The sequence below is a fragment of the Struthio camelus genome, chromosome 1, assembly GCF_040807025.1.
Source record: "Struthio camelus isolate bStrCam1 chromosome 1, bStrCam1.hap1, whole genome shotgun sequence".
Taxonomy (NCBI): domain Eukaryota; kingdom Metazoa; phylum Chordata; class Aves; order Struthioniformes; family Struthionidae; genus Struthio; species Struthio camelus.
The window spans coordinates 39,629,258-39,642,838 of NC_090942.1; the positions used below are offsets into that span (position 1 = coordinate 39,629,258).

The 13,581-nt window shown below is 38.5% G+C and overlaps 1 protein-coding gene across 6 annotated transcripts in view; it reads right to left on the reverse strand.

The window, feature by feature from the left end:
- Positions 1-13,581, reverse strand: part of GRIP1 (glutamate receptor interacting protein 1) — a 349,131-nt gene that overhangs the window by 107,569 nt on the left and 227,981 nt on the right. For all 6 annotated transcript variants that reach the window (XM_068934961.1, XM_009671746.2, XM_009671742.2 and 3 more), the window contains exon 2: positions 4,229-4,309. In XM_068934961.1, coding sequence (XP_068791062.1) covers positions 4,229-4,309 — 81 coding nt within the window. The remainder of the gene's footprint in view (positions 1-4,228; positions 4,310-13,581) is intronic.

Genomic DNA, 13,581 nt, shown 5'->3' on the forward strand with positions numbered 1-13,581 from the left:
TCTTTTGTTTGACAGACAAATTATTTTTCTGCTTGTGTTAGGTCATTTCTTTCCTCTCCATTCCCCAAGTTTTCAGCCAGTGAATTGAAAAATAAACAAGTAAATACATGAAATGAACAATTTGTTCATTAGTTCCAGCATTAGTGTTGACAGATTTCTCCTGCTGTTTAAACAGACAAGAAGGCATTGGATTTTAGTCTGGAAAGCATAGGAACAATTACTCAGGCCTGTCTACATCCACGACAGCATTTACAACAGTTATCTTTAAGCATATGTTAAAGTCTCATTGATTTCAAAATGCCTCTTTAACAGTGTCTTCAGCTCTTGACATTTTATCACTAGCGTCAGAATATTTTATGCCCTTTTTAAAGCTCCTGCAGAAATAAGCATCCATAAGAATCACATCTTTCACTCGGGTACCGCTGACCTCCTGCCTCGTCTTAGCCAGGCACCGTGTTGCACCTTGGCTGGCCAACAGGAGACATTAGCCCCAGGAGCTCAGCAGGAAGTCGGGCCATCTAAACCTAAAGAATCAAGGGCTTAGGTAACAAACGTGAGTATTAAATATATATTTTTAAATGACAGGAGTCAACTACATCTGTGATTTTGGGGGAAGGGGTCTTTCTTGGGAATTTTTGAATACACTGCTTTCACGTATATGCCTAAGTACTAGTCTGACAGCGATGGTTTCCTGAATGAGGGACTGGACACAGCTTCTACAACCTACTCTATGTACTGAGTGACAATTAGGTTTCATTATGCACTGGGTGACAGTCTACATTTGAAGGTTCAGAGGGGAAATAGTCCATCCATTTCTTACTTTGCAGGCTGCTTGTTAATGCTGATGTTACCTCAAACCTCACTTTTGCAATAAATAAATTGTGATTGTAAAGCTAAATAATGCTTTAAACAATCATATGCATATCTATCACTACAACAACAACACGTGCAAAATTAAGTCCAAGTTTTAAACGTCAGTTATATTAATGCATATAATTTGAACTCACTATCATTAATTTCAGTAATTCTGTAAATCCCTTTGAAAGGATCTGTTGTTTGTTGATTTTGTGCCATGTGAAGACATGATAAATATGACATGTACCCTCATCACACGAATAATGCATTCTGCATCCGAAGCAGGCAAGCTGTGCTTCCAGAGAGATGTTTAATCCATTTCCTGCTTCTAGGGATGAAAGGAATTAAACTCAGTGCACTGATTTTACAGTACCTGCTTTTTTGACTTATAATTATAAAAATGATTATTTTGACAAATTTTCCTGTAAAATAAATCAAGCCTGAGATCCATGCAACCTCTACAGAGTTACATTATTTGTTTGTACATTCAGTCAGTTTTTGCTAATCAATATTGCACTTTCAGAGCAGTTTCCATGGAAAGATAAAAATAGCCTCTTGGGGTTATGGGCCCTCAAGTCCCATAACAATAAAAACTCCTCTTTTTGATAACTGGCCAAAGGAAAGAGCACTGGAAACCTTTCAAGCAAATTCAGAAATCAGGAGCAGGAACCTCCACCAGCCACACGGAGGTGACATGATCACATGCTGTGCTGGAAGATTTAGATCACACATCCTGCCTTGCACCAGCCTTTTTGCACAGATTGTTTGAACCTGTGCAAAGCTCAGTATAGGATGATGTACCGTTTTAGAAAAAGAAAAGTTCTCTCTTGGCTGTAATGGCCAGAGTGCTCCTTGGGAAAAGGACATCTGCTGCCTGTGTCTCAGAACTGCTAGAGTGCCAAGTGGACTGTCAAAGATTGTCAAAGGCACTGCCACACTTCAAGGTTGAAAAAAACCACAGTGTTTCAGGAATGTCATGTTTTAGCAGGTGTACCATCTGGGGGAAATAGAAATGAACACTTTGCATATAGTGTATGCTCTCCGTCTAAGGATTACTGACTCTTATTCCAGCTGACATCTCTCCATCCGGGTCTACAAGAATTTTTTAGAATCATTGTATCAAATCTTCCACTTCAAAAGCTGAGCGACATATTGTCAGAAGCCAGATCCTGTCTCTGAGCAAAAGCAGAAGCAGCTGTACTACCTCCTGTCCCAAACTAGTTAATACTCCTCCGAGTCCTAAGCTAGCTAACTGTGAGGTGTCTGCATCCACGGCAAGACTAATCCAGAAGGCAGATAAACTGTCCACAGACAAGTAAGAGTAGATAATATTCACAAGGTGCTAGTTTACCCAAGAAATGTGTGGTCAAATTTTATAAGGGCCCAAGTGATATAAAAACTTAGGGGCTATTTGCAGAAAATTCAATCAACTCTTAAAAGTTCAGATTGCTTCTGAAAATGCTTAGATTTATAAACTTACTTCTGTCTCTAAACCTACAACATCCACTGTGCTAGAACGTAAACTTGTCATGGCATGAAGTTATAATTACTGTTTTTTTTTAAAAAAAGGACCAGCTCCATCAGAATTACTTTGAAGATGCAAGAATGCATTAACATAAAGGCCTTCATAATACTAAAAGCTGAAGAGCATACATAAGCTTAGATCAGTTTTTCAGAGCACCTGAACCGGCTGAAAACTGAACTGAAAAAGTGCATATCTCACAAAATGCTTATTAGCATTATCTCTCTGAAGAAACCTTGGCTCATATACCAAACACAGGAAAGATTTATCTGTAATACTCCTCAAAGATTCCAGAATATGCAGCAAGTTTTTTTTTAATTCATAATAAATGGCCATAAGACAACTCAGCCCTTGATATTCCTAATCTTACGGAACGATCCAAAGAAAAAATTCACTTTCATCAATCCTTCACTTTAAAGAACACAGCTAAAAATCTTCAGGAGTTCTCATAATGTTATTTGAAGCCATCAGCTTCAGTCTGCATTCAGACTATAGCAAAAATATTTCATAAATACAGTGACCACAGTGAATATCAATTTATAGACGAAATAGAGAAGAAAACAAAGTTCATGGTGAAAAATTCCAAAAGATTAAAAAAAAAAAGATACTTAATACGTTAAAGGTTAGTGACCCATGAACTAAAGCATTATCTGAAGATGTACCCATACAGAAGTTTCTATACACTTAGAGAAACAGTGAATCTTGATTTTTTTGGCTTGGGAGAAAAAATGGTCGGTATTTGTATAATTCAAGATTCCTTCACAATAATAGATGCCTACTGGATAGAGGCACAAAAACTGTAGTTGCGTCCTTTTGAGACTGTCATGATTTTCATGACTGTACCATCAAAATAACAACCTTTAAATAGCTAGGATACTTTAAACAGACAAAAATGTTCAGTTTGAGCAACAGTAAATTGTCCATTCAACTCTCTCTTCCTCTCCTGTATACATACACACAAATCACCTCTAAAATTTGTACTTTGGCCCCTCAGAAACACTATAGTCTTCGGGATAAGATCCAAGGCTGGTAATGGTCGAGGTCTGGATTCCATCCCCAGTATCCACAGTCTCTCAGTGGGATATGTGATTTTGTTCAGAATAAGGCTGTGGGGTGCACAGAACATTAATAATACTCATGGGAAGAAGGGTGACATCACCTTCCACTTTCTGATTTCTATTGCAATGCTTCTTCTCTTTGGGTTAGAGGTTACTGTGGTTGAGGTGAGAATGGCAACAGCAGTTATTCTGCCTGTGTACAACCTAGACCACTTTTTTTTTTTTTTAGTAGATCCCTAAAATTTTATTTGAGGTGAAAACCCCTTTATATTGCTATGCAATATATGTGAACTTAATTTTCATGGGCATGTTTTGAAGACTCCTTTGAAGCAATTAAAAGGCACACAGATTTAAGACTGTTGATCTAGCGGTCCAGCTTTGTGTGACAGAATGACAGAAAACATAGGCATAGCATATATATTGCGGAAAAATCATGTGAAGATGATAATTTTGATAGAATTTTGCTTTGCTCAGTTTCTGAGCCTGTCTGATGAGCACGGGAAAACATCAGCCAACCTCCCTATTACCATTACAACCAGAAAAAACAACATTTCATGGTGCCTGAAAACGTGAACCAAATATCTCAAATGTACTGCAAAACACAGAGGACTGTCCTTTGTAACAAAAGTGCTAGATGACCTAAGTATAGAAGCTCATCACAGCTCTGATAGAACCTCCCTTACAAATTATTTGGTAATAACTATAATTCATTTGCTTTTTATAACTAGTTTGATTTTGATTCCTTGCTGTTCACAAACAAGTTATGTGCTATAAAAAGCAGAGCAACTCTTACCTGGAATGCTCTGTCTCCTCAGGGACAGTGCTCCGTCAGGTGGCCTTGCCTGGTTTGCAGATTTCGTGTAAGGACTCTCATCTAAACAGAAACAAGCAACAGTCTTGGTTACTGTTAAACAATGTTAAAAGCAACCTAATTTTATCTAATTACTGTCTGAACTAGCAAGTCAGAGTACAAAAGCTAGGATGATAGATGGAGGATGGTAGACTAGGATGGACATCTCTTACACTCAGTGACACAGGCTCTTGAATAATAGTACAGAAAAGGAGGAGTATAACTCAAGTTTGCAGATGATGCTTTGTTGATGACAGGCTGCTTACACAGAGGACTTTTTAGTTTTAACATAACCATGGAAATTTTCCTTCTTCTTATGTTAAGAAGCTTCATCCTCATGTCAAAGACTCCAGTAAGAAAGATACCACTCAGCAGAGGAAAACTTCCAGAAGCTTTTGCATATTCTAGCTGTAAAGATGCACTCCTTTTCACTTGGGATTTGTCAGGAGGTGGTTCCTCTTCTGTCATAAGAACTGATCAGAGAGAACATCAGAAAACCATTGCCTAATTGGCCATGCCCATTTATATTAAATAATGGCACTGTGACAGTCTGCGTTTAGCTAGGACGCTACGTGGATCACCTATTGACCAATCTCAGTGCATCAGAGACCACTCACGGTGGGATGAGCTGATGAGTCACCATTTAAAGGCAGCATTAGGCAGAAGCAAGTCACTTCTCCCCTCTTAGCAGCAGCGTGAACAGTAGGAAAAAATATCAACCACACTATAGCTTTAAAAATGATAGGCTATAGACTTGGGAGAGAAAAGTGAGTAAGAGAGAAAAAATAATACCATGTATTTTATTACTTCAATCAAAAGAAAGTAATCATAAGAAATTAGGCTTCTGCTCTGCTTGGCCTTTAATCAAGTGCTCAAGCACTTTAATGTATCATCAAATCCTTCCAAATCCTTATCAAATGCTTTTCCTTTCGATTGTGAAGGACCACTCAGTTTTCAGTGTATGCACGCAGACATGCTTAAATACAGATCAATGAGTAAAGGAATCAAAGACTGTGTTATCTGGTATAGCATTATGAAATCCAGAAGAATCTCATCAAATCTGGGAGGAATCGTTTTTTCTTTTCAGCTGACCAGCTCTTGACATTACGTGCCCCTTTTGCAGATTACACTGTTTACTTGTGAAGTTTCAGATGCCTTTTGAAACGTGCATCAAGGATGGTTCTCCATTTTTATTCAAGTGAGACAAGGGTTTGGTCAGCATAATTTAAAAGCAGGTTTCAGATGGAAGTGACTAGAAGAGCTGGTCAGCTTTTAAAACCAGAGCTTCTGCAATGAACTCTGCTGTGTTAGCCAGCTGGAGTAAAAAAAAGCTTAATGAACACAAAAAAGGGCAAAAGATTGTTGTACAGCTACACACTTCAGAGATAACGCAGCAACTCACGAGGAACACATATTGGTAAAACATTTCAACAGCCAGATATCATTGCTTTTTCTATGGTAAAATGAACTTCCATTGCTTTAGGACTGCATTGTTATGAGGTGAAAGATAGCAGGCTGGACTGGACTGTATGCTACCACAGACTCAAAGAAAAGATGAAAGAATACTGACAGAGATTCCGCAACACAAATTAAGAAAAAGGTATACACCTAAATATCTATTCTTCCACTTGAAAGAAAGTGGAAAAGCAAATATTATTGCAAAAGCACGATATATGTCCCCTCATTAAAGAAAACAAAGAGAGAGTGAACTAGAGCTTCTGAAGGAAGCTGGATTGATTTTTCTTGCACAGAAGAGGCACAGCTCAGCTAGAACTAAAGACAAGGATCTCCAAACAGCCTTGCTAACTCGTAGCGATATCAACAAATAGGATTCATCAATAACAGGCAGCCTAGATGTCCCATTCACTACTACTTATTTGCAGGGGCCAAATGTGACAGCAGATATTGTGAGACACGCATTTTTCTATTAAAAAGTGGGCAGGAAATGTAAAATAATTTCTCAGGAACTAATGGATGGTGACGACTTTTGGTTACGGCCAATTTGGGCCATATCCGAATGTGTGCCCTACTGATGAAAAATGCATCACTTCATGGAACAAAGCAGTTCTCTCCCAGCCAGACTTATGATAGATCAATTATTTTCATCAGATTGGAGAGAGGGCAAAAAAGGAAAGGAGGATTTTCACAACCACATCTTTTTCACTGAATCCTTGTCACTAAGCAAAGGAGTAAATCAGTTAGTCTTTTGCTAGAATAGGCTTTTCCCAATATTGCACTATAGTCTGTGGTACGGTATCTGGAGTTCAGAATAAAGGGTAATCCTGCAAACCTTACTGGTTACTGGTAGCAACAACGGAAGGTGACCGCACATTCAAATTACTTAACAGGGAGTCTGAGCAGAAATCTAATATTTTGTACTCAACAACTGGCAGATATGAAAGGTAACTGAGAGCGTACATGTGGGTAAGCTAGTATTTTATTTGAAGTATATTAGGATTTAAAACTTTTCAGATATTTATGAGGTTTATGTTGTTTAGGTAATGTAGTCATGTAATCTGTCTAGAGATTTTCTTAATCTGTCTAGAGATTTTCACAGCAAATAAAGAGGACCAGAAAGTTGCTTCATAACTTTTGAACCTCTGTTAATGCAAGATATGTCCAATTATTATGGGGAAATAACAGTAAGTCATTGTATCATGGGGTGGACTGAGAAGCTTCACTTTGCTGGGAGTTCACAGGACAAGAAAGAATTGTCTTTTTAATGCCCGTTTAACTGCAGTAAATTCACATTCCAAGATAACTAGAAATCAGTGCAAAGGATTCCGAGAAACAAAGGAATGCGAATATAACTAACGAGGGAAAGACTGCTAATGTCACCCTTATTTGAAACAAAAAAATAATATAAAGAGCAGAGAGATGCACAAAGACATGCCATCCTAAACCTCAGCGTAAACTAGAGAGACAAGAAACCCCTGACAGCACTGAAATGCCACACACCATTCATGCTCTCAAAAAGGGAAAAAATTCTACTTGTCTGTATTAGGAAAGTTGTGTGTGTGGCCACAAGAATTTAATAATCAAATAACTCTTTACTGATTTCCCCATCATCCTCTTTCTATATTTGGCAGAGAGGGTCTTCATGCATGCAAAAATGTGTCATGATAGCAATAACCTTCAGAGACTTGAGTGAGTGCTTCTTACTGTCAGTTTCCCCCACTACAAAGCCAATAGATTCCCTAGTAACGAGACTTGTTCCAGCCAGCCAACACCCTGAAAACGTTAAGGAGTAAAAGGGTACAAAGCATTCCTCCAAAGTGAGACAATAATTCAAAATTAGTTGAAGATGCGATGTATTTTAGAAGCCACACAATATAGCAGTGGGAGATATAGGCTAGATTCAGAAGCATGATTTCATCTAGCTACACCCCTAATGCTAATATAATCTGATCATTAACAGGGAGAGAGTCATAGCCCATAAGGGATTTGCAGGCTAAAGGTCTTTGTCACTGAGACAAAACACATTCACCTGGAACACGTACACATGGAGCTGCAGAATGTGCCACTTAATGCACCAATTTTTTTTCTACTTCTGGAGGAATCACACTGCAGCAGTCCATGTTTACTACAGTGGAAATAGCGTAGCTATACAGATACAGTTGTTGAACTGCATTAATTACATCACCGATTTTTTTTTTCTAATCTCCTCTGCCTAAGAGATGAGACAGCCCAGGGTAAACAGTTTCTAGCAAGTCATTAGGTCACATAAAGGTGACTGCAGCAACAGCAGATCTCTTAGCTCGGTGACTACAGAAACAAACCCTCTTGCACTATTAATACGAAGGGTTCATTTCCCCAGGTATGAAAATTCACAGTTTGCATATATTCTGCAGCTGCAAATGGACAATACTGAATGAGTTGCCTAACGTGTTAATCCACATCTTCCCTGGCAGAAAGAAGCAATTATCTCCAAGGTAAAGTCACGCAGATGACTGAGGTTCTTAACCAGAGAGGCAAAATGATCTTCCTGTTTTCTTGCTTTCCTCCTCTTCACTAAACCGACAGCCCCAAATAATGATAACTGTGCCCAGCACATCATCCTTTCACAGCTCTGCAAACAGTTCTCCTAATTAAAGACTGTAAAGATAATGATCAAGTGGATAGGCAAGTGGACCTGTTGCTTACAGCTATTACTGTAGGCTTATTGCCTTTAGCTATCGTCCGTGAGGCAGATAAACCTTTTTCTTTTGTGCTTTCCTATCTACTTCTAACCAGCTGGGATCTCTATGCTGTAACTGAATGATTCATTCTTTGAGTTGGGGACCATCCTGTGACACATTTATGTGGCGGTATGTTGCTCCTAATATAAAGGACAGCCTCAGTCCAAGGAAAAGGGCGCTGTACGCTGTAACAAAAAATAATAATCTAATCCTATAATGATTATACACTGGACAATGCATATATATATATATAAGTGCTTGGTACTGTGCTAGCAAAACAACCACATGAAATCTTTAGATATTCGCTATTTTCAATTTCATATCCTTTAAAGGATACCAACGGGGGACATACAAGACTGAATAAAAGGAAAGCCTACAGATACTTCCTCTACAGTCAAGTCCAGGTATTCAAAGTATCAAGTGGTTTATGACCACTGAACCATTTGTGTGTCTCTCAAGATAGCTGTGAAAGCTATTGACACAGGAATGTTGTTTACAGATGCAGTAAGGTGCAAGAGCGCTCCCACTCTGGAAGTCTTCACAACTGCTTAGAGAATGGTCCCTTTAACGCTACTGAAGCACGTCCAGGCAACAGCTACTGGACCCAGCAAACGCGTGCAGCATCATGGGGCCCTAGAATGCAACTATGCACAACTGCACCCTAGCCGATACGAAGGGGAAGCCTCTTCCTGCGCCACTGGGAACAGCTACCGAGCAACGCAGCAGCTACCTCTGCAGCCCTCCTACATGGAGAGGCAAGGTGAAGATCCTTCACCATCATATCCTGCCTCTCCCACACAACGATTCCTCCTCAATTCTGCTTCACCGCTCGCACCTGCTTCTCTGCTGCAAAGCCTGTTCCCACTGGGGCAGAGGAAATAACGGGGCAACAAACCCACTGAGGCATTTCAAACTCAGGGAGTCTGTTGTTCCTTTTTTAATATTCAGGAGTTTGGAAGCTATATTAAATTTTTTGAAGAGTGTATGTGGAAACATCATGAGCAAGAACAGAAAATTTCCTTCTTTCAGATTTCTATTACAACTGCCTTATGAATGTCCCATGATAGGGTAAGCCAACCTTTGGCCAAAGGAGAACTGAACTTAAACCTTTTCCGAGGTTTAACCATGTAGCCATAACCGTGTAGCTCTTGAGTAGTCTTCAGAATCCAAGCAAGTGAAATCTGAAATCTTACAACCCTGACTGTGTCTTTCTTAAAGCATTTCCAACTAATATTTGTCCCACGGCTCCACAAGGATGCATATTACACCTTCAGCTGGCCCAGAGCATGGGAGGAGCGAGATTGACTGTATGTGTTGTGGCTTATACTTTTTGAGATAGCATATCGCTCAGAACAGTAGAGAATCATATACCTATACAAAGACAAAGAATAATAACATACCGAGTTGTCAAGATGATGACTACTGCTGAAAGAAGAACATCCCCAAGAAGATTAGTTACTCAAAAATTAAAAGCACCAGCCTCACATTTATTGCTTCAGGCATTCCTAGATCTGAAACATCCCATTCACAGAGTTGTGGCATTCCTGAATCCTACAAAGAAGAATATTTTTTGCTGTAAGCAACAGATTTTTATGAATCCTACTGGTACAGCACAAAGTATGACAGGTTCTCGCACCTCTTGTGTCTGAAATCTGTTTTTTTTTTTTAACCTTTAGTTGACATTAGCTTAGCCTAAAGCATCATATTCAGCACAATATGATATCTATGACAGTCAGCAAATTTTGAGCTACAGCATCCTTGGCTTTGTCCACAGCTTGCAGCTAGAGACATTCATAAAAAGACCCATTCACTGATGTCTGTGGTTTACAGAAGCTCAGAAGTGAAGGACAGCTTGCACAGGGTCTCAGTTCAACTTTTAGGACCAGTCCTACTGCAATTCCCTCTCCTCTAATGTCAGACCTTTCTGTTAAAGCTGTTTGATTCTGTAAGAAAGCTTAAATATTTATTGGAGCAGGGAGTTGAACCCTGGTCGCACATTCATAGATGAGTACTCAGACTTGCAGGTACACAGTCATTCAGTCTCACTCACTCTCTCCTTCTGATCAGTGTTTGTAGTATTGCACGCAAAGTGAAATAGGAGAGTAAAATGCAAAAACCAAGAGAGACTGGAAAATCTCATGCCAGAACGGTACTGTAGTGGCTGTCTGGGAGAAGACACTGATACCAGTCTGATACCCTTTAAAGAATACCAAATGGGGATGGAAGTGACTAAAAACAGAGTTTAAAGCTATCTCCTCTACAATCAATTCAAAGACATGCACTGCATCAGGCAGAACAGGGATTCTGAACTCAAGATTTCCTGAGAGTACCGCAGCATGAAACAAGTCTAAAGGACAGACAAAATCATCAGGACCATGACTCTTTAAAAAAAATACTTATGTCCTCACATAAACGTATCTCCTCATTTCCAGGTCTTTGTTTCTAGTGAAAATTTCCCAACATATTTCCTCTGAACTGTTAAAAATTCTGAAAGATGTAATTTTCAGGTTGATCTAAAACAATGGGAAGAAAAAATACATGAAGGAGGAAAGTGGAGCTTGGTGATCCAATTCTACTATTCCCACTGCTCTACTGCTTCCATCTAGGAGGAGTTCTATTAAGGACAATGGACAAATCTTTTTACCTGACCTCAAAGACCAAATAATTCTGAATGAGAACTGATTAAAATAACTTGCAAATATTTTTGCAGTACCCCAAACAGTGTCACTAATAACAGTCACAATCAGGAGACAGATACCAGCATAAATTCTCTCACAAAATTAACTGACTTTCTGATAACTAAATCATACCAAGAAAAATATCATCTATAGAATTCTTCTCTGTATAACTGAAGCTTATGAAGTCCACTCGAAATTCTAAAACTCTGATAATGTTTTATATTAAATCAAAATATAAGTGTATTGTACAAGTGTTGAATACACTTGAAGTGGATGAAGCACACTGGCAAGAATAAGTTATGGTGCCACAAATTTCTTCATTTGCTGAGAAGTGCTGAACAGTGGGAATCTTACTTCGGCTGTTGATGGGAGATTTGGCACACATGTTTTTAGCCTGACGTAACTTTTACCCTTAGTAACTTCTATTGTGAACGCTAGTGAGAAAAATATTTAGGAGAAGGTCTTTTTCCTGGGAAAGGAGGACGTTGTAGAAGACTTGCTTTTAGAAGCCTAGAGGAATATTAACATCCTGGAACATTCATGGTTGCCACAACGTCACCACAACTGCATCAGAGTGTGATGGACTATAAACAGTAGGAAAAAAGAGATAAAATTGGCTAAGCACTTTCAACAGATGTATAACGTACAGATTTTGAATGTATACGCTTTATGAAACAACAAAATGTCAACAATTTGCTCTGTCCATATGCTAGCCCTTTCGGACTTGTTACAGGAAATCCAACCATGAAACAAAGCATCAATTTTTCCTGCTAGTGCATAGGAATAACAATTTTGCATGTTCTTCTTACAGCTGTGGCTTCAATGGCTTCAAACAAGACTATTTTTTTAAATGGCAATGTTGCTCTTCAAAGGAGCATTCAGAAATTTATAGAATTTCCTAAGAGGTGTACGTAGAACAGTCATTAGTGAACTATGCTCCAAGTAGCACAGATATGAATGCATTTAATATTAATCCCTTCTTATCAAACTCAGAGATCAGTGCTCTCCAGTAGTCTTTATTAAGAAAACATACAGCTTCAAATGCTTCCACAGGTTACATTTGTCAGTGTGCACATATAAGAATTATGAGAATAAATAGTTAAAATTGCTGCTCTGGCAATTTACTTCCCATGTTGAGCAGAACTATCCTTTGGTTTTCCTAGAAACTTAAACTGAACAGTCACGGCATCCAATGAAAAACTGTGCTGTCTCTGTAACATGAAAATTTATTTGATTTTATTATACTTCATGTAAATGTAATGCCCTGTTTTCTGAATTATACGGTTACTTATTATAGTAGCAGCTCAGTTTTAATCGTGAAGCAAGAGAACTGGGATGCTGTCATTGTGCATTACTGAGAATCCCTTTCCTATTGACATTCACAGCACCTCAGCAAGCCTGACCATCTGAAAAATGATCTGAATATACACACCACATCCTTCAAATTTGTTTGTATAATTTGTTTGTTTGTATTAATTTTCTAAGTCCATATTTAGGCACCTGAATAGAAATACTTGATTTCCTAGATGGCTAAGTCTGCACATCTCCTCCCAAAGCTATTCTGTTCAGGAAAATTCAGAACTTTCTAAGACCATCCATCTAAAAACATGCCATATCTGCTGAATGCGGAAAATATGTCTCAGGAGATACTAACATATGGTGAAATTTGCTTCAGTGGATTATCTAATAAAGAAGTAATCCTATTTAAATAATACCCCAAACACAGACTACTTCAAATCCGATATATATGTCTTTTTGTTTATAAAGCATCAAATATTTGTTAAGGGATTAAACTCAAATGCCATGGAACAGAATCATCAGTGAATCATTACATAATTACAGGATTCAAAGTGAGTTTCTCTCTGTTGTCTCAAGCTTCTGCTTATTGTTTCTGGGAATGATACAGGCATCACATGTAAGTGAAATACGTGAGGCTTAAACAGAGCAGTTAGACATTGAAGAAACTAGGAAAGTGAAAAAGCTTAAAGAAACTAAGGATGTAAATCGTTCTTCTTCTATGAAGAAAGTTCAGGATTTTTCTCTACATAAAACTTCTGCAGACACTCTCATTCTGAATGATGGGGCTCTAAACCTTCTCCTTTAAAAGGAAATTCCAAAGTGACAGAGATCTCACTGATAGGAAACATTTGCAGATCTTCAAGCCGCAGTTTTTGTTCTGAATGTCCTGTGCCTTGTTACGTTAAGAGTTACATCCTGACCTGTAGGAAGGTGGTTGTTGTTGTTTCTGTACGCTTGTTTGTGAACATCCTATCGCGCTGACGCAGTGCAGCATGCTGACATCGTGTGAGGGGGCCATACCTCAGCTCTTTGAAAAAAAAAAATCTAAAAACAGGTTTCCTTATGAAATTCCAGTAATTAGGATATTCAATTACTTTGTTCAATACTAGTGAATGCTAAAGCAGCATCCCTCAAAACAATT